This window comes from Bos indicus, chromosome 9, assembly GCF_029378745.1.
Source record: "Bos indicus isolate NIAB-ARS_2022 breed Sahiwal x Tharparkar chromosome 9, NIAB-ARS_B.indTharparkar_mat_pri_1.0, whole genome shotgun sequence".
In the NCBI taxonomy this organism is placed as follows: Eukaryota; Metazoa; Chordata; class Mammalia; order Artiodactyla; family Bovidae; genus Bos; species Bos indicus.
Window position 1 is genome coordinate 89,981,958 of NC_091768.1, and position 18,915 is coordinate 90,000,872.

An 18,915-nucleotide genomic window follows, 5' to 3' on the forward strand; every position below is an offset into this window, starting at 1 on the left:
TCAGGCTTACATCTGCATTAAAACCTCAGCAGCACCAACGACCAGGTGTATGATGAAGTTCACTATAAAATAACCTGGGTTAAGCACCTAGCACAGTGCCAGAAATTAATTGTTATTTTTCCTCATGTGATTGATGTCTTTACTAGTCTCATAAAGTAAGGAAAGATAATGACTCTTTGCTGTTGCTGTTTTATTAAGCAAACGGTGCTTAGTGTTGTGCCCAGAGCTATTGCGGTTTCTTTTTTTAATTTGAGTAAGTTGCTTTACAATGTTGTGTTAGCTTCTGCTGTACAACGAAGTGTATCAGCTATGTGTATACATATGTCCCCTCCTTCTTGAACCTCCCTCCCACCTCACCCTCACGCCATCCCTCTAGGTCACCACTGAGCACCGAGTTGAGCTCCCTGGGCTATACGGCGGCTTCCCACCAGCTATTTACTTACACGTGATAGTGTATATGTGTGAATTCCAACCTCCCAGTTCACCCCACCCCTCCGCCCCTTCCCCGTGTCCACATGTCTGTTTTCTATACTACTACTAAGTCGCTTCAGTCGTGTCCGAGTCTGTGTGACCCCACAGATGGCAGCCCACCACGCTCCCCCATCCCTGGGATTCTCCAGGCAAGAATACTGGAGTGGGTTGCCATCTCCTTCTCCAATGCATGAAAGTGAAAGTGAAGTCGCTCAGCCGTGTCCAATCCTAGTGACCCCGTGGACTGCAGCCCACCAGGCTCCTCTGTCAGCATTTCTATTCCTGCCCTGCAAATGGGTTCATCTGCACCATTTTTCTAGATTCCACATACACGCATTAATATATAATATTTATTTTTCTCTTTCTGACTTATTCTGTATAACCTGTATACTCTAGGTCCATCCACCCCTCTACCAATGACCTAAATGTGTTTCTTTTTATGGCTAAGTAATATTCCACTGTGAATTCCAATAATTAGCACATCTTAGAGATTTCACAGCATTGCTGGGAAGGTGAGATATGAAATAGTATTAAATCACTTAAGACACACTGAACTTCTCCACCTGCTGCAGGTTCTGGAGGAGTGCTGAGATTTCAGATTCTACCAAACCAGAGGCAGGTATAGCAGAGAGGACACAGGGATGGTGCTGGGAGATGGTTGCCAGGGAAACTACTTATATTCTGGAGCATTTGCTGAGGCCCACCTCACTGTTTCACACGTGGTCAGAAATGACTTCACGAATGAGAAAGCTTTGCACTAAACATTAAAGGCAGGACTTAGATATTTAGACAGGAAATAGTGGGAGCAAGATCTCCTAGCAGGACTAAGAAAAAGAATGGAAAAGGATACACACTGGTATTCCAATACCCATTTAGCACAAAAATATGCAAAGCAATTTGAAACCATGAAAAAATGGTGATAAAAGTAAAGTAGAAAATGAGCTCCTGGCCTACTATCTCTCTGCAAAGGCCCTTTGTATACTGTGTGCCATGGCACACATTCTCATTTTAACTTCTTTTTAAGAATTCAGTATGTAAATAAGTATATCCCAGGAATTCTGCTTTAAAATCTCCCACAAAGATATTCAACTCCATTAAAAAATAAGTATGAAAATAATTAAAAACTTTTTCACCACTCAGATTTAAAAATACTGCTAATCTTAAAGATGACTAATAGTGTGAGGAAAGAGGCATTCTCATAAGTTCTTGGTTATTTATTAAATTTATAAATGTGCATGTGCTGTGCTCTACTCAGTCATGTCAGATTCTTTGCAACACCATGGACTGTGGCCCTCCAGGCTCCTCTGTCCATGGAGATTCTCCAGGTAAGAATATTGGAGTGGGTTGCCATGCCCTCCTCTGAGGGATCTTCCCAACCCAGGTATCGAACCCAGTTCTCCCACACTGCAGGCAGATTCTTTACCACCTGAGCCACGAGGGATGCCCATGAATACTGCAGTGGGGAGCCCATCCCTTCTCCAAGGGACCTTCCCAACCCAGTTATCAAACCCAGTTCTCCCACACTGCAGGCGGATTCTTTACTGTCTGAGCCATGAGGGATGCCCATGATTACTAGAGTGGGGAGCTCATCCCTTCTCCAGGGGATCTTCCCCATCCAGGAATTGAATAAGGGTCTCCTGCATGGCAGGCAGATTCTCCACCAGCTGAGCTACCAGGGAAGCCCATAAATGTGTATACTTGTGGACTATCCACCTATTTCTAGAAATTTATTCTAGAAAGTAGAAAAAAATAACACAAGTGTACAGATATATACATGGCCAAGGACTTTTAGTGTGGTACTTTATATAATATTAACCAATTGGCAACAACCTAAGTGATCATTAATAGGCAACTATTATAGCTAGTTTGTAATTATACTTTTATTATATTTATTTATTATATTTATTTATATATATATAAATACTATATATATATAAATACTATAATAAAAACCATTATACTTTTATTATATTTATAATAAAAATGTTATTCAACCATTAAAATGTATCTATGACTCTGTATCTATTGACATGGGAGGATGTGCTGAGTGAAGTCAGGCATCCAGAACAGTATCCTCTAGAGGCATTTACATGAAATTATGCATGTCCATGTGAAGGGAAACAGTGATCAATACTTCAGTAATGGTTGCATCAGGACTGTGGGATTTAAGGTGATTTTTACTTTCATTGGGCTTCCCTGGTAGCTCAGATGGTAAAGAGTTCACTGGCAGTGCAGGAGACTCGGGTTTGATCACCGGGTTGGGAAGGTCCCCTGGAGAAGGGAATGGCTACCCATTCCAGTATTCTTGCCTGGAGAATTCCATGGATAGAAGAGCCTGACAAGGGTCCATGGATCCATGGAAAGAAAAGCCTGACAGGAGTCCATGGGGTCGCAAAGAGTCAGACATGACTGAACGACTAACACTTACTTTCATTTTTTTCTAAGGACTATTATCAAAATGATTTACAACGAGCACATAACCATTTCACAATATGAAAAAAACAATAACTCTATTTTTAGTTTGGAAAAGCAAGAATTTCGCAAAAGATGACCAGTCTCTAGTGTAAGTAATGGCCATGGAGAGATGGCACCCTCCTAAGCCTGAGAAAAAGGGCCCCAAAGTTCTTCAGTGCCTTGTCACAGGGCAGGTTCTGGGTGCAGCCACTGGGCCAGAGAATTCCCATCTTACCAAGAGGTTTTTGGAGAGAGATCCTAGAAAAGACAAGCCTATTGAATCCTGTATCTAGACATGTTATGCTAGTCTCCAGTTTTTGCTGGACTGTGAGCTTCCCAAGGCCTGGGAAAGTGTTTTGCAATTTTCTTTCCTGTCTCCAAAGCCTAGCAAAGACATACAGTAAGCAGTAAATGTGTACCATACCACTGAAATTAGTTGTGTTTTGCTTCTGAACGATAAAAGAAGCTTTGGGGGAAGTCCCCAGTCAAAAATTGCTCATATTAATAGGATTATACCTTGAACACTACAGGTAGCACCTCAGCAAAGATCCTCTAACTGAACACAGAAAATCATTGACATTATTTTTACAAATGCAATGTTTTTTGGTTCACACAGTTGTTCATCAACATTATAAGAGATTAATTTTATTGTAATGTACCTACCTGCGAATTTCTTTTACATTAGTATTTATGTTCAAAATAATCACAATGAATGAATACATAGTCTCCTGACACCATCCAACATCAGTAGGCATAATCTCAGAATGATTAGTCTTTGTAGTGTCCTGACCCCATAATTACTTTTCTATAAAAGCACTTGAGACGGGAGTCTATTACAATCTCTTCAGATAAAATTCTCTGCTCAGGGTAGACCACTCATTGTTTCTTTCTGTTCCAAATAGAAACAAATACAAACAAAAATCTAGCATGAATTCTCCTTCTGGTATGGCACACAGGTTAGTACAGAAGAAAGAAGTGGATGAAATATTCCATCAGGATTCATGGAAATGACATGAAGTAACTGCTCTTTACTCTGGTTATCTGTTGATTATCTAAAGGCAAGGTTAGCAAATGCCACATGTAGGTGACAATCAAATTCATAGGACTGCCAACACTGACTAGTTAAGAGTGACAATGATCGTGGTAGTGCTATTTTATGCTGTGAATTTAATGATTTATTGGCTCAAACTAAATAAACATAGAACTCTGGGGAGTTTTATTTACCTTGGCCAGATGAGAGTTGATCCATTTTGTGAAAGTACGTTTTTGTACTATCTCTTGCTCATCTAGAAGAAAAAGAATTTATCTGGTTAGATAACAAGTCAGAAAGTTGTATCATGAAAAAATTCATAGTCACGCAATTCTAGAAATGATTATTATATATAATATATATGCTATATATAAGGCAGATTCTTTATCAACTGAGCTATCAGGGAAGCCCTAATCATCTGTAATAATATATATAGATTATTTTATCTTGTAATTCATCTTGCCAATTATTATCTTGAAGGAAAAATCAATAAGGCTCCAAATATATTAAGGAATCTGACTATTTTAAAAAAAAATCATCAGCAAATGCTTTAAAATTTGTGAAATTTTAGCCATATGTTTACTCAGATGTTAAAGTGTCTGCCTGCAATGCGGGAGACCTGGGTTCAGTCCCTGGGTCGGGAAGATCCCCTGGAGAAGGAAATGGCAACCCACTCCAGTATTCTTGCCTGGAGAATCTCATGGATGGAGGAGCCTAGTGGGCTATAGTCCACGGGGTCACAATGAGTCGGACACGACTGAGCGACTTCACTTTTCACTCACTTTATTTTCATTTACTTACTGAAAACTCATTGAATAATTAAACTCAATAAGCTGTTAAAAAAAAATTCACAGAGACCAATTAACTTCTATGGGATGCAGACAGATAAACAGGACATGGTCTCTACCACAATGACTCTAAAGGTAAATATCCAGAAGACAACATGGGCAGTATGCTCTTTGGCACTGGTCTTAGTAACATATTTTTAATACTCATTCTCAGGCAAGGGAAACAAAAGCAAAAGCGAACAAATGGGACTATATCAAACTGCAGAGTTTTTACACAGTGAAGGAAACTATCAACAAAACAGAAAGGCTGCCTACAGAATGGGAGAAGATATTTGCAAATGATGTATCCCGTAAGATGTTAATATCCAAAATATACAAAGAACTCATATCACTCAACATCAAAAAAAAAAATCCAGCTGAAAAGTGGGCCGAGGATCTGAATACATCTTTTTCCAAGGAAGACATATGCATGGCCAACAGGTATGTGACAAGATGCTCAACATCACTAATTATCAGGGAAATGCAAATCAAACCACAATGAGATATTATCTCACACCTATTATTACAAAAAAACAACAAATAAGAAGCATTGGAGAAAATAACAAGGATGTAGAGAAAACGAAACCCTACGCACTATTGGAAGGAATATAAATTAGTGCAGCTACTATGGAAAACAATATAGAAATTCCTCAAAGAATTTAAAAACAGAACTACCATACAATCCAGCAATTCTGCTCCTGGATATTTAGAAAATATCACTATTTGGAAAAGATATATGCACCCTTATATTCACTGTAGCATCATTTACAATACCCAAGCTATGGAAACAAGCTAAGTGCTCATCAATAGATGAATGGATAAAAAACAAAGAACATGATGTGGTATAAACCCATATTTATTAGTCAGCCATTAAAAAGAATGATTTCTTGCCATTTGCAACAATGTGGATGAATCTAGAAGGTATTATGCTAAATGAAATAAGTGAGAAAGAAAAAGATAAATAGTGTATGATTTACTTATATGTGAAATCTAAGAATTAAAAACAAATCATAGAGACAGAGAACAAACAGGTGATTGCTTAGAGGCATTGAGGGGAGGAAAGAAACAGGAGAGTGAGATTAAGAGGTACAAACTTTCAGCTGCAAAATTATGAGTCACAGGTATGAAATGTACAGGGTGGGGAATATAGTTAATTACTATGTAATATCTTTGTATGGTGACAGTTGGTAACTAGACTTATCGTGGTGATCACTTCGAAATGTATGAAAATAGTGAATCACTGTGTTGTGTAACAGGAACTAGCATAGTACTTATACTTTTCAACTATACTTCAAAAACAAACAAAGCCATCAGATCAGATCAGATCAGTCGCTCAGTCGTGTCCGACTCTTTGCGACCCCATGAATCTCAGCACGCCAGGCCTCCCTGTCCATCACCAACTCCCAGAGTTCACTCAAACTCACGTCCATCGAGTCGATGATGCCATCCAGCCATCTCATCCTCTGTTGTCTCCTTCTCCTCCTGCCCCCAATCCCTCCCTGCATCAGAGTCTTTTCCAATGAGTCAACTCTTCGCATGAGGTGGCCAAAGGACTGGAGTTTCAGCTTTAGCATCATTCCTTCCAAAGAAATCCCAGGGCTGATCTCCTTCACAATGGACTGGTTGGATCTCCTTGCAGTCCAGGGGACTCTCAAGAGTCTTCTCCAACACCACAGTTCAAAAGCATCAATTCTTTGGCGCTCAGCCTTCTTCACAGTCCAACTCTCACATCCATACATGACCACAGGAAAAACCATAGCCTTGACTAGCCGGACCTTTGTTGGCAAAGTAATGTCTCTGCTTTTGAACATGCTATCTAGGTTGGTCATAACTTTCCTTCCAAGGAGTAAGCGTCTTTTAATTTCATGGCTGCAATCACCATCTGCAGTGATTTTGGAGCCCAGAAAAATCAAGTCTGATACTGTTTCCACTGTTTCCCCATCTATTTCCCATGAAGTGATGGGACCGGATGCCATGATCTTTGTTTTCTGAATGTTGAGCTTTAAGCCAACTTTTTCACTCTCCACTTTCACCTTCATCAAGAGGCTTTTTAGTTCCTCTTCACTTTCTGCCAGAAGGGTGGTGTCATCTGCATATCTGAGGTGATTGATATTTCTCCCGGCAATCTTGATTCCAGCTTGTATTTCTTCCAGTCCAGCGTTTCTCATGATGTACTCTGCATATAAGTTAAATAAACAGGGTGATAATATACAGCCTTGATGTACTCCTTTTCCTATTTGGAACCAGTCTGTTGTTCCATGTCCAGTTCTAACTGTTGCTTCCTGATCTGCATACAGATTTCTCAAGAGGCAGGTCAGGTGATCTGGTATTCCCATCTCTTTCAGAATTTTCCACAGTTGATTGTGATCCACACAGTCAAAGGCTTTGGCATAGTCAATAAAGCAGAAATAGATGTTTTTCTGGAACTCTCTTGCTTTTTTGATGATCCAGCGGATGTTGGCAATTTGATCTCTGGTTCCTCTGCCTTTTCTGAAACCAGCTTGAACATCAGGAAGTTCATGGTTCACATATTGCTGAAGCCTGGCTTGGAGAATTTTAAGCATTACTTTACTAGCATGTGAGATGACTACAAAGTCATAGACAAAGAAATCAGATTTGTGGTTAGCAGAAGTGGTGGTGGAGGAGGGGAACTGTATGAAGGTGGTCAAAAGGTGTGACTTCCAGTTAAAAGATAAATTAAGTACTTTATTGTTGCTACAATGCAATGAACAATGCACTACAGTAATATACAACATGATAAATACAATTGACACTGCTATATGTTATATATGAAAGTGGTTTAAAGACCATAAATCCTAAGAGTTCTCATCACAAGGAAAATAATTTTTTTTTCAATTTCTTTAACTTTGTATCTATATGACATGAGGGATATTCACTAAACTTACTGTGATAATCATTTCATGGTGTGTGTAAGTCAAATCATTACACTCTACACCTTAAACTCGTATGGCGCTTCATGTCCATTATATCTCAATAAAACTGGAAGAAAAAGGTAGGCAAGTCAAAATAGAAAAAAAAATTATAATAAAAGTAAATATTTAGAGGTGGAGAGAAACAAGAAAAGGAAAGTATATAGTGAAGGGTACACTAATGTACCAAGATAGAAGCATTTCGGGGACTCCATCCCATGGGGAGTGTGGTGAACATACTATAGGGTAACCTCCAAGAACTCCCACATCCTAGAGTCCATAACCTTTGTGTGAACAACTGCAGCCAGAACCTGTGAAGTGCTTCTAATCAACAGAAGACAGCAAAGGGGATGGCATGCCACACCCATGAACGTGTTACTTCATGTAAGACTCCTTCTGAGCTGACTGGAGCGAGAGACTCTCCTTTTGGCATAAACAACCAAACAGCCAAGATGTGACCAATCCCTGGAGAGGGTCCTGGAGCAGAGAACTGCAGGCTGCCTCTGGAAGTAGTGGGTGAGGGCGGCAGCCTCCAGCCAAGAGCCCAGAAGAAGCTCCATCACACACAAGGAAATGAATTCTGGATGGGTTTGAAAGTGGATTCTTCCTTATTCAGGCTCCGGACGAGAGTGCGGCCCACCTAGCACCCTGACTGCGGACTCATGAGACCATAAGCAGATGGCACAGCTATCTGCACAGACTCCTGACCCATAAGAATCTGGAGATAATAAATGAACATCGTTTTAAACTGCTGAGTTTGGTAACTTGTTATGCAATAAGGGAAAATAATATACAAATAAAAACAGGTCTGCTTCAAGAAGGCTTTTTAATTAGAGATATATGGAGATGAGTGCCAGGGGACTTCCCTGGTGGTCCACTGGTTGGGAGTCTGCATTCCAATATAGGAGGCATGGGTTCATTTCCTGCTTGGGGAACTAGGATCCCCCATGCCAGTGGCAACTGAACCCGTGCACCTCAATCACAGAGCCCACATGCTCTGGAGGCCTTGGGCTGCAATGAGAGATGCCGCAGCTAAGACCTGAAGCAGCCCCAAATACTAAATAAAATAGATAAAATAGTTTTTAAATGATTGAAATGGCATAACCGCTTTCAAGGAAAAGGTGAATTCTATTCTCTACACCAATATCTATTGAGTGTCAACTGTTTGCTATAAACTGATTGTTGTAAGGAAAACAGATGAAAAAGATATCACCTCAATTCCTTACCTTTAAAGGTGATGCTCAAAGAAATGTAATTTCAACTAGCTAGAAAGATAGATTTCATCTCTGGAGCTGACCTCTCCTGGGCTTCAGGTCAGAATCCTGGACTGCCTGGTAGAATATAAACCCCTGAGGACATTAACTTTGTTCCCAATGCCCACAAATGTGACATATAAATCCTACTGAATGAATAAAGAAAATACAAAGCAGTCTTTAAATTTAGAGACAATATGGATATATTCATAAAATTTAAAGAAACCACTATTTGTAATCACATTAAACATGCACTTTTAACTTTCAAGTACCTACCGGAAACAAACCCAAATAATAATAATGGTTAAGTCTTCCTATGTATCAGGCACTTGTTTCCCTATCTATTTATAGATCATATTATATTTAAATTAATTATTATGTCTTGTGTAATAAATATTTATTAACTCTTTGAATTGTTATAACAAATCTACAAGAGGAACTACTTTAATGTCCATTTTACAAATAAGAAAACTGGGGGAATTCCCTGATGCTCCAGTGGTTAAAAATCCACACTTCCACGACAGGGAGCACAGGTCTGCAAGCCGCTGACGTGACCAAAAACCAAAAAGAAAGAAAACCAAAGTACACAGAGGTTAAGCATTTTCAGCAAGGTCACTCAGTGGCAATGCCAAGTTTCAGACGCCACAAGTTTCTGAAATAAGAAGAAAAAAGAAGGGAGGGAGGGAAGGGAGGAAGGAGGGAAGATAAAAGTAGCAGGTTTGAGAGGGAAGATTATGAGAATTCACGCCCACTGCAAATGCATCATGAAATATCTGGATGGAATAGCAGCATCAGCACAGAGGAGAGATGAGATGAGAAGCCAGGTTAGGAGGTGGGTGCCCCCCGATAGGAACATGCACTGCGCTCTGATTCAGGACCAACTTTTGGTCTAGGTGAGTGTTACTGAGCAGATGCAGCTCCAAATCCCCTCTCCTAGGGCTTGAACTTGATTCCTTTCTAAAAGCCACACGGTGAGGATTAAAAAAAAAACCACAAAACTAGTTATGAAAATTCTCTAGGTCCTTCAACCCTGTGGCTTCCATCACTGCCTCTGTTTCAATAACAGCTGGTCCTCAGGAGTTAGAGAGATGTCTACCTAGGACACCTGCTGGCTGCACACGGCCCTGGGTAATGTTGTTATGTGTGATAATCCCCAAATCCCACGGCAATATCCCTCTCTAAAAAATGAGTGAAAAATAAAGAGAGCTAGCTCTGATATTCAATTTCTGTATTTCTTGGCCCCATCTATATATTTCCTCAGTACTAGGCTGTTTCAGGGCAAGATCATGACACATGCAGACATGGGCCTAATGCAGCAAAGGTGATTACATCTGACTATTCAGAAACTGTCACCTGACTATAGTCAATAGCTTTTTTCCTGATGAGTCATAGTAACAAAGACTGGCTGATTTCTCACAACCATGGTTTGTCCTAAGTGACTTACACATGAAGCTGGAAGCTCAGAGACCACAGAAAAAGGTGACCTGGGTTACTGAGAGACTTTGCAATCAATCACGAAAAATTTGCTGCCTAGAAGTATGTTAACTGTATTTTCATTTTACCATATTAATAAATTTATTCTATATAAATATGTTATGTAAAACTGTGACACAGAACCCAACCATCAGCAGCTGTTAACTAGCATTACCAAATTTTAAAAAAATTAACATAAATGCCAATATCCTCTTAACAGATGGTATCTTTTAAAATGTTAACAGTAATTAAAATTAGCATATTTCAATATATATAACAAATTTGTCCATCAGAATTTATTTCTGAGATATACAGCATTGCATTCATGGGTATGCACATAAAGATGAACATTTTTATCACAGTTATGAACAATCATAAACAGCAAAATACTGGATTTCTAGGTATATCCATTCTTAATCAATGTCATCTTTAATATAGAAATACCAAGAAGAAAGACTGTTTGAATAGATACAGTTGTTAAGTCTGACACTGCCATCTCTGACAAAAACATTAGGGTATCGTATATTAATACATTCACAGTTTGTAATAAGTTATGATTAACTTGCTTAGTTTTTGCAGACTCTAATTATACTCTTTGGATGCTTTAAGGACAATGATGTCTAAGTCTCCTAAGAGTAAAGATGTTAATTTAAAACAAACCAAATATTTAAAATAATATTGTTCCTAATCGCAACTAATAAAGTTTTTTCATCATTTCTGATGCAGATATATTCACCTCAACAAAGCTGGAAAGCAATTTATAAATAGAAATAAGCAGGTTGAATTTCTCAACACAATCAATATGGCTACAAAGGAAAAAACAACAAAAAGATATGATGGCAACATAACCATTAATCATTTAATAAAAGCCTCAATTCAGTGATCCAAATTAAAATTTTAGTTGTTTTGGGATCAAAATTACATGATCCAAAGTATTGATTTATAGTTAATAAAATTATCACTAGTTTTGTTATATAATATGGGTAGGGTCTAAGTTATATCCAATATTTCAACAGAATGAAAAAGTTTAAAATTACCCAATGTTTAGATTTTAAATTAAACATACACATGAAAAGGGGCTTCCCTGGTAGCTCAGCTGGGAAAGAATCTGCCTGAAATACAGGAGACCCCAGTTCGATTCCTGCCTGGGAAGATCCACTGGAGATGGGAATGGCTACACACTCCAGTATTCTAACCTGGAAAATTTCATAGACTGTATACTCCATGGGTCGTAAAGAGTTGGACATGACTGAGTGACTTTCACTTCACTTTCACTTACACATGAAAAAAATTACAGGACCACGCTATCAGTTCAGTTCAGTTGCTCAGTCGTGTCCAACTCTTTGCGACCCCATGAATCACAGCATGCCAGGCCTCCCTGTCCATCACCAACTCCCGGAGTTCACCCAAACTCATGTCCATCAAGTCGTTGATGCTATCCAGCCATCTCATCCTCTGTTGTCCCCTTCTCCTCCTGCCCCCAATCCCTCCCAACATTAAGGTCTTTCCCAATGAGTCAACTCTTCACATGAGATGGCCAAAGTATTAGAGTTTCAGCTTCAGCATCAGTCCTTCCAGTGAATATTCAGGACTGATTTCCTTTAGGATGGACTGGTTGGATCTCCTTGCAGTCCAAGGGACTTTCAAGAGTCTTCTCCAACACCACAGTTCAAAAGCATCAATTCTTTGGCACTCAGCTTTCTTCACAGTCCAAATCTCACATCCATACATGACCACAGGAAAAACAATAGCCTTGACTAGACAGACCTTTGTTGACAAAGTAATGTCTCTGCTTTTCAATATGCTGTCTAGGCTGGTCATAACTTTCCTTCCAAGGAGTAAGCGTCTTTTAATCTCATGGCTGAAATCACCACCTGCAGTGATTTTGGAGCCCCAAAAAATAAAGTCTGACACTGTTTCCACTGTTTCCCCATCTATTTCCCATGAAGTAATAGGACCAGATGCCATGATCTTCGTTTTCTGAATGTTGAGCTTTAAGCCAACTTTTTCACTCTCCTCTTTCACTTTCATCAAGAGGCTCTTTAGTTCCTCTTCACTTTCTGCCATAAGGGTGGTGTCATCTGCATATCTGAGGTGATTGATATTTCTTCCGGCAATCTTGATTCCAGCTTGTGCTTCTTCCAGTCCAGCATTTCTCATGATGTACTCTGCATTAAGTTAAATAAGCAGGGTGACAATATACAGCCTTGATGTACTCCTTTTCCTATTTGGAACCAGTCTGTTGTTCCATGTCCAGTTCTAACTGTTGCTTCCTGACCTGCATACAGGTTTCTCAAGAGGCAGGTCAGGTGGTCTGGTATTCCCATCTCTTTCAGAATTTTCCACAGTTTATTGTGATCCACACAGTCAAAGGCTTTGGCATAGTCAATAAAGCAGAAATAGATGTATTTCTGGAGCTCTCTTGCTTTTTTGATGATCCAGCAGATGTTGGCAATTTGATCTCTGGTTCTTCTGCCTTTCCTAAAACCAGCTTGAACATCAGGAAGTTCATGGTTCACATATTGCTGAAGCCTGGCTTGAAGAATTTTGAGCATTACTTTACTAGTGTGTGAGATGAGTGCAATTGTGCGGTAGTTTGAGCATTCTTTGGCATTGCCTTTCTTTGGGATTGGAATGAAAACTGACCTTTTCCAGTCCTGTGGCCACTGCTGAGTTTTCCAAATTTGCTGGCATATTGAGTGCAGCACTTTCACAGCATCATCTTTCAGGATTTGAAATAGCTCAACTGGAATTCCATCACCTCCGCTAGCTTTGTTTGTAGTTTGTTCTTAGTAGTTCTAAGGCCCACTTGACTTTACATTCCAGGATGTCTGGCTCTAAGTGAGTGATCACACCATCGTGATTATCTTGGTCAGGAAGATCTTTTTTGTACAGTTCTTCTGTGTATTCTTGCCACCTCTTCTTAATATCTTCTGCTTCCATTAGGTGCATCCCATTTCTGTCCTTCCTTGTGCCCATCTTTGCATGAAATGTTCCCTTGGTGTCTAATTTTCTTGAAGAGATCTCTAGTCTTTCCCATTCTATTCTCCTGTGTTTTTTTGCATTGATCGCTGAGGAAGGCTTTGCTATCTCTCCTTGCTATTTTTTTGAACTCTGCATTCAAATGCTTATATCTTTCCTTTTCTCCTTTGCTTTTTGCTTCTCTTCTTTTCACAGCTACTTGTAAGGCCTCCTCAGACAGCCATTTTGCTTTTTTGCATTTCTTTTCCATGGGAATGGTCTTGATCCCTGTCTCCTGTACAATGTCACGAACCTCTGTCCATAGTTCATCAGGCACTCTTTCTATCAGATCTAGGCCTTTAAATCTATTTCTCACTTCCACTGTATAATCATAAGGGATTTGATTTAGGTCATACCTGAATGGTCTAGTGGTTTTCCCTACTTTCTTCAATTTAAGTCTGAATTTGGCATTAAGGAGTTTATGATCTGAGCCACAGTCTGCTCCCGGTCTTGTTTTTGCTGACTGTATAGAGCTTCTCCATCTTTGGCTGCAAAGAATATAATCAATCTGATTATGGTGTTGACCATCTGGTGATGTCCATGTGTAGAGTCTTCTCTTGTGTTGTTGGACGAAGGTGTTTGCTATGACCAGGCTATAGCTGATTACCAAATATGTCCACAAATTCCTGCCACTCTGGTCAGCACACCCTTTGCAACGTGGTTTTGCTGTTCCTCCTATCAGTATAGAGAGAAAGCTTCCCCACCCTGAGCGAGTCTGGCTGGGCTTCCCTGGTGGCTCAGTGGTAAAGAACCCACCTACCAATGAGGAGATGTGGGACTGATCCCTAGGTCAAGAAGATCCCCTGGAGAAGGAAATGGCAATGCATTCCAGTATTCTTGCCTGGGAAATCCCATGAACAGAGAAGTCTGGTGGGCTACAGTCCACGGTGTCACAAAAGAGTCAGACACGAGCAACTCAACAACAACAACAGAGTCTAGGCTGGGCCTTCAGACTTGCTTTGATCAATAACATGGCTAAAGTGATTTCATTCAACTTCAGAGGCTGGGCTTTAAAAGGTCTTGAAGCTCCATCATGGCTCTCTATGAACTCTGTCCTGGTGGTGATACAGCAACCTAGAGGAACAAAGACACTTGGAGGACACCTAAAGCACCCAGGGTGACAGCCAGAACCAACTGCCAGACACGTGAACAAGGGGACTTGCCAGCCCTGCTGATTTTCCCGCTAAACGTAGCCAAGTGAATGTTTCCAGGCACAGTCAACAGAGGAAATGCCTAGCCCACCCACGGGACCAGCGGAAACCATATGTATTATTGCGTTAACTCTCTAAATCCCGATGGTGGTTTAGCAAAGGCTAATTGAAACAGAAATTGTTGCTGGAGGTCAGTGGTGCTTTAAAAGAAATCTAAAACATGTGGCCTTGGCCTTGGGATGAGGTGGGGAAGGAGGCTGAAGGTCACAAAGAGACTCTTGGTCAAGGCTGAAAGAACAGTGAGGAAACTGCCAACTGGGACTGGAAGGAGAACTACACATATTTTATGCATTTATATTCTGTCATTGGAAGTAACTTGAACTTTTGCAACTGGCTAGGGGGATTTTCCTATAGAAAGCTGTTAACTGGCTTTTTTTAACTGCACATTATAAGGTCCTGGGGTCGCAAAGAATCAGACGTGACTGAGCAACTGAACTGAACCGATAAGGTCCTGGAAGAAAGGGAGATGAACCAAAGAAGAAATTATTAAGTTTGCAAACAGAATTTAGAGGAAACATAGAAAGCCTTTGATATGGTGCAGTGGAAAAAATTATTGTTCTGTCATTGTCAGTCTCTCATGGAAAAAGATTTGCAAAGCAAAAAATAGCTTCAGGATAACAGTAAATCAAGAATGTGACTGTAAGACCATTGTGAAGAACTTGGAAAGATTTAAGGCAGTGCTTGGTTGATGATCCCAACCAGACAAACCAGCTTCTGAGAAACTTAAGGGCACTGCCAACTGCAGTGGCCCGTGATGCAAAGTTTAATTCAGACTTTGGGTTTGGAGGGCACAGGATAAACTCCAAGCAGATTTAGGGAAAGCCAACAAATCTGTTAAGCAAAAATGCCACCCGTTGGAACTAAAGGGACCGGCTAATTCAAAATGAAGAGAAGATTTTGGAACCACAAATTTATATGGCTAAGAAGAAGCTGAGAAGACTATCAGCCACAAACATAAGCCACTTCTTATCAAAAAGACAGGGAATGACCCTTGTTCTTGAATGAAAGGGACCGGGCCACCTGTGTCTGGCTGGATTTCAGGACAACTTCAGAGCATGACTACCATCTCCTTTCCATTCTTCCCTTTTCTGAACAGAAGCATCTGTTGCAATGGTCCCTCCCTGTCTCAAGACTGCATGTCGGATGAATGGGAAGCAGTAACCTCTCTTTTCAGAGAAGGAAATGGCACCCCACTCGGGTACTCTTGCCTGGAAAATCCCACGGATGGAGGAGCCTGGAAGGCTGCAGTCTATGGGGTTGCTAAGAGACACGACTGAGCAACTTCACTTTCACTTTTCACTTTCATGCATTGGAGAAGGAAATGGCAACCCATTCCAATGTTCTTGCCTGGAGAATCCCAGGGATGGGGGAGCCTGATGGGCTGCCATCTATGGGGTCGCACAGAGTCGGACATGACTGAAGTGACTTAGCAGCAGCAGCAACCTCTCTTTTTAGTTTCCAGGCCTAGGGATTGAGAGGAATTGCATCTGAGGAGGCTCACCTGTGTCTGGACCAGATGAAGATCACATGACACTGGAGTTGGAGCTTACTGACACAATTGGATGACATTTTTTATTTCTTGAGAGGGGGTGAGTGCATTCTGATGTAGAAAGAATATAAATCATAGTGACTAGAGCACAGATTTTAAATTATGGACACAAACGTCTCCAGTTCCAAAATACATCCTCTTTTGCAATGTGACTTTGTCCTTCCTCCCTTCAAGGGCAGAATTGATTTCCTCTCTCCTTGAATCTGATCTTGCATTGTATTGACTTTGATCACTAATGCAGCATAAATGACTTTATGTCATATGATTCTAGGGCTTAAGAAGTCTTATAGTTTTATTTTAGCTGTCTTGTGTCTCTGTCCTAAAGTCACCAAGCAAAGCAAGTGGTCTATATGGCAGGATGAGAGTCCAGGTGGAGAACAACTGAAATGCCCTATCCAATAGCAGAACCAACTGCCAGACGTGGGGTGAAGCCGTCTTGGACCTCCTAGTTTGGCCAACCCTGCAGATGAACACAGGCCAGGTAAAACCAGCAAACTGAGACCTATCTAAGGCTTCAGAGTTGATGCATCTGTTAACTCCTCCTTCCCACACCCCCAAATAAACCTGCTTACAAATTCATCCTGGGACGAAAGCATTTCCCCCATCACTATATCCCTAGAAAGTAACCCACTGCCTGGCACATTGTCTCATGTATGCACTCCTCAGAAAACCATTCATTTTTAAACTATAAACTAACCAGCCAACCCACAGATCATGAGAAATCATGAATTATGACTGTTCAAGCCTCAAAGTTTTGGAGTGGTTTCTAACATAGCAAAAGCATTTACTTGTGTGACAGATACACACACACACACACACCTCCTTCAGAAGACCCTTCTGTCTTCTGTAATAAAAGACCCTTCTGTCTTCTAGACTTGCTTCATTGGCTCCATCTGCTGGGTCTTTGGTTTTCTGATCAGATGAGCCATGCAGAGAAAAGTGGCAAGGAACAAGGGCATCCAAAGTTACTCTACACAAGTTCAGCATAGACAAAAGGGGACAGAGAAGGAGAGGAGAAGAGAGCTAATGAGAGAGTGAGATTGAGGAAAAAGATGAGTACTGGGAATTTTTAAGGATCTTTGCTTATACTGAGTGCTCTAATCACTGCTTCAATTTTTTTCGAGCACATGTTGGTAAAGATAAACTGCTCTGAAGATTTCTGGAAGTGGAGCTGTATGTCACATATATGTAAAAGCAGTGACTAGATTAAAAGAGCCCAGTTTTATTAAAGTTACATTTGCAAAATTTAGTATCATCTGAGTTTAAATCTAAGGCACAAGGGATGAGAAAAATATAATTATCTTGGTTCCCAAATTAGAAATTCCTCAGCCTCTTCACTATTGACAGTTGGGGCAGGATAAGTACTTGTTCTGAGAGGCTGTCCCATGTATTATAGGATGTTTAGCAGCATCCTTTGGCTCTACTCATTAGCTGCCAAGAGCACTCCTCTCTCTCTCCACCCAACAAGTTGTGACAATAAAAAACATCTTCACATTGTCAAAACTCTACTGGGGAAAAATTACCCCAGAGAATCACTGGCCTAAGCTGTGTCCTTTGCATTTATGTGTATGAAGTGATATGAACATTTGAAAATTTTATATTGGTTTCAATTGAATTATTATAGTCTAATTAACTACACCCAAAAGTCAGGATCATATTGGGTTATTCCCACAGTTTATACATTTATTTAGACAAAAATTAAGCCTGAGATATATTTAAGAAATGGCAGAATGCAGTAAATCTAGCATATTTGCTAAAAGGATTACATGATTTTTCCAATATGAATACAATATCCTACTATGTCTGCAGTACTATCATTCAAATCTGGAAAATCTGGTCATACGTGATGGGAGTGGGTGTGTATATATCCTGATATTGTGTTTGATTTATTTAACTTTTCTAAATCTTTTTAAGTTTTTTTTTTTTCAGAATTGTAGAAAATAACACAAAAAGGAAGGTAATTTTTCAGCTTCAGTTGGTTTTTGTTAGTTAAAAATATAGTCTGAAACATTCATTATAACATTTTAATTTTATCACTGTCAGGCAAGGAAACTCATAGCATATGTCAGTCAGCAATTAGAAAAACGTTTAAATATTTAGAGAATTTTCATATATTTGTTTGAGAGGCAGTTAAATAAGTTTTCTAAGGACCCCTAGATCAGACAGTATGCCAGGAAGTAGCCCAAGGCTGTGGGTTAGTCTCTAAGGACAAGCAATGGGGAAAGGAAATGCATTCTTATCATGAGGAATTTTAATTAGGTATGTATGGGGGTGTGATGGAGAGAAGGTAACAGATACATCAGCTCTGAACCTTAAAGAGGCCTCCGTTTCAAATATTTTTTAGTAAAAATCACTTGGTGGGGAAGAAAAACCCATCGAGAAAGGCTGTTTATAATCTTTCTTTATCCTACTTAATGTTAAAATTCATACTTTTCTTTGCATAAATATTAATGTCTCTGATTACAAAGTGCTGTCACTGTCCCTGATTGGGGATGATACACACCGAGTAGCATGCCTACCAGATTGTATTTCTAAACCCCAAAAGATTCTGAATTTGAAAACAACGAAGCTTAGACTTCTGCACAAAGGACTGTACCATGATAGAGATGTGTCCTACAGAGGAGTAATGATAGTACTAAAGAGAACATAAGCAGTAGATATAATAAGAGATCGAAAACAACAAAGTTCATATGGCC

At 39.9% G+C, this 18,915-nt stretch overlaps 1 protein-coding gene across 2 annotated transcripts in view; it reads right to left on the reverse strand.

The window, feature by feature from the left end:
• Window positions 1–18,915, reverse strand: part of SYNE1 (spectrin repeat containing nuclear envelope protein 1) — a 505,866-nt gene that overhangs the window by 413,310 nt on the left and 73,641 nt on the right. For both annotated transcript variants that reach the window (XM_070796399.1, XM_070796398.1), the window contains exon 3: window positions 4,150–4,211. In XM_070796399.1, the coding sequence (XP_070652500.1) occupies window positions 4,150–4,211 (62 nt within the window). The remainder of the gene's footprint in view (window positions 1–4,149; window positions 4,212–18,915) is intronic.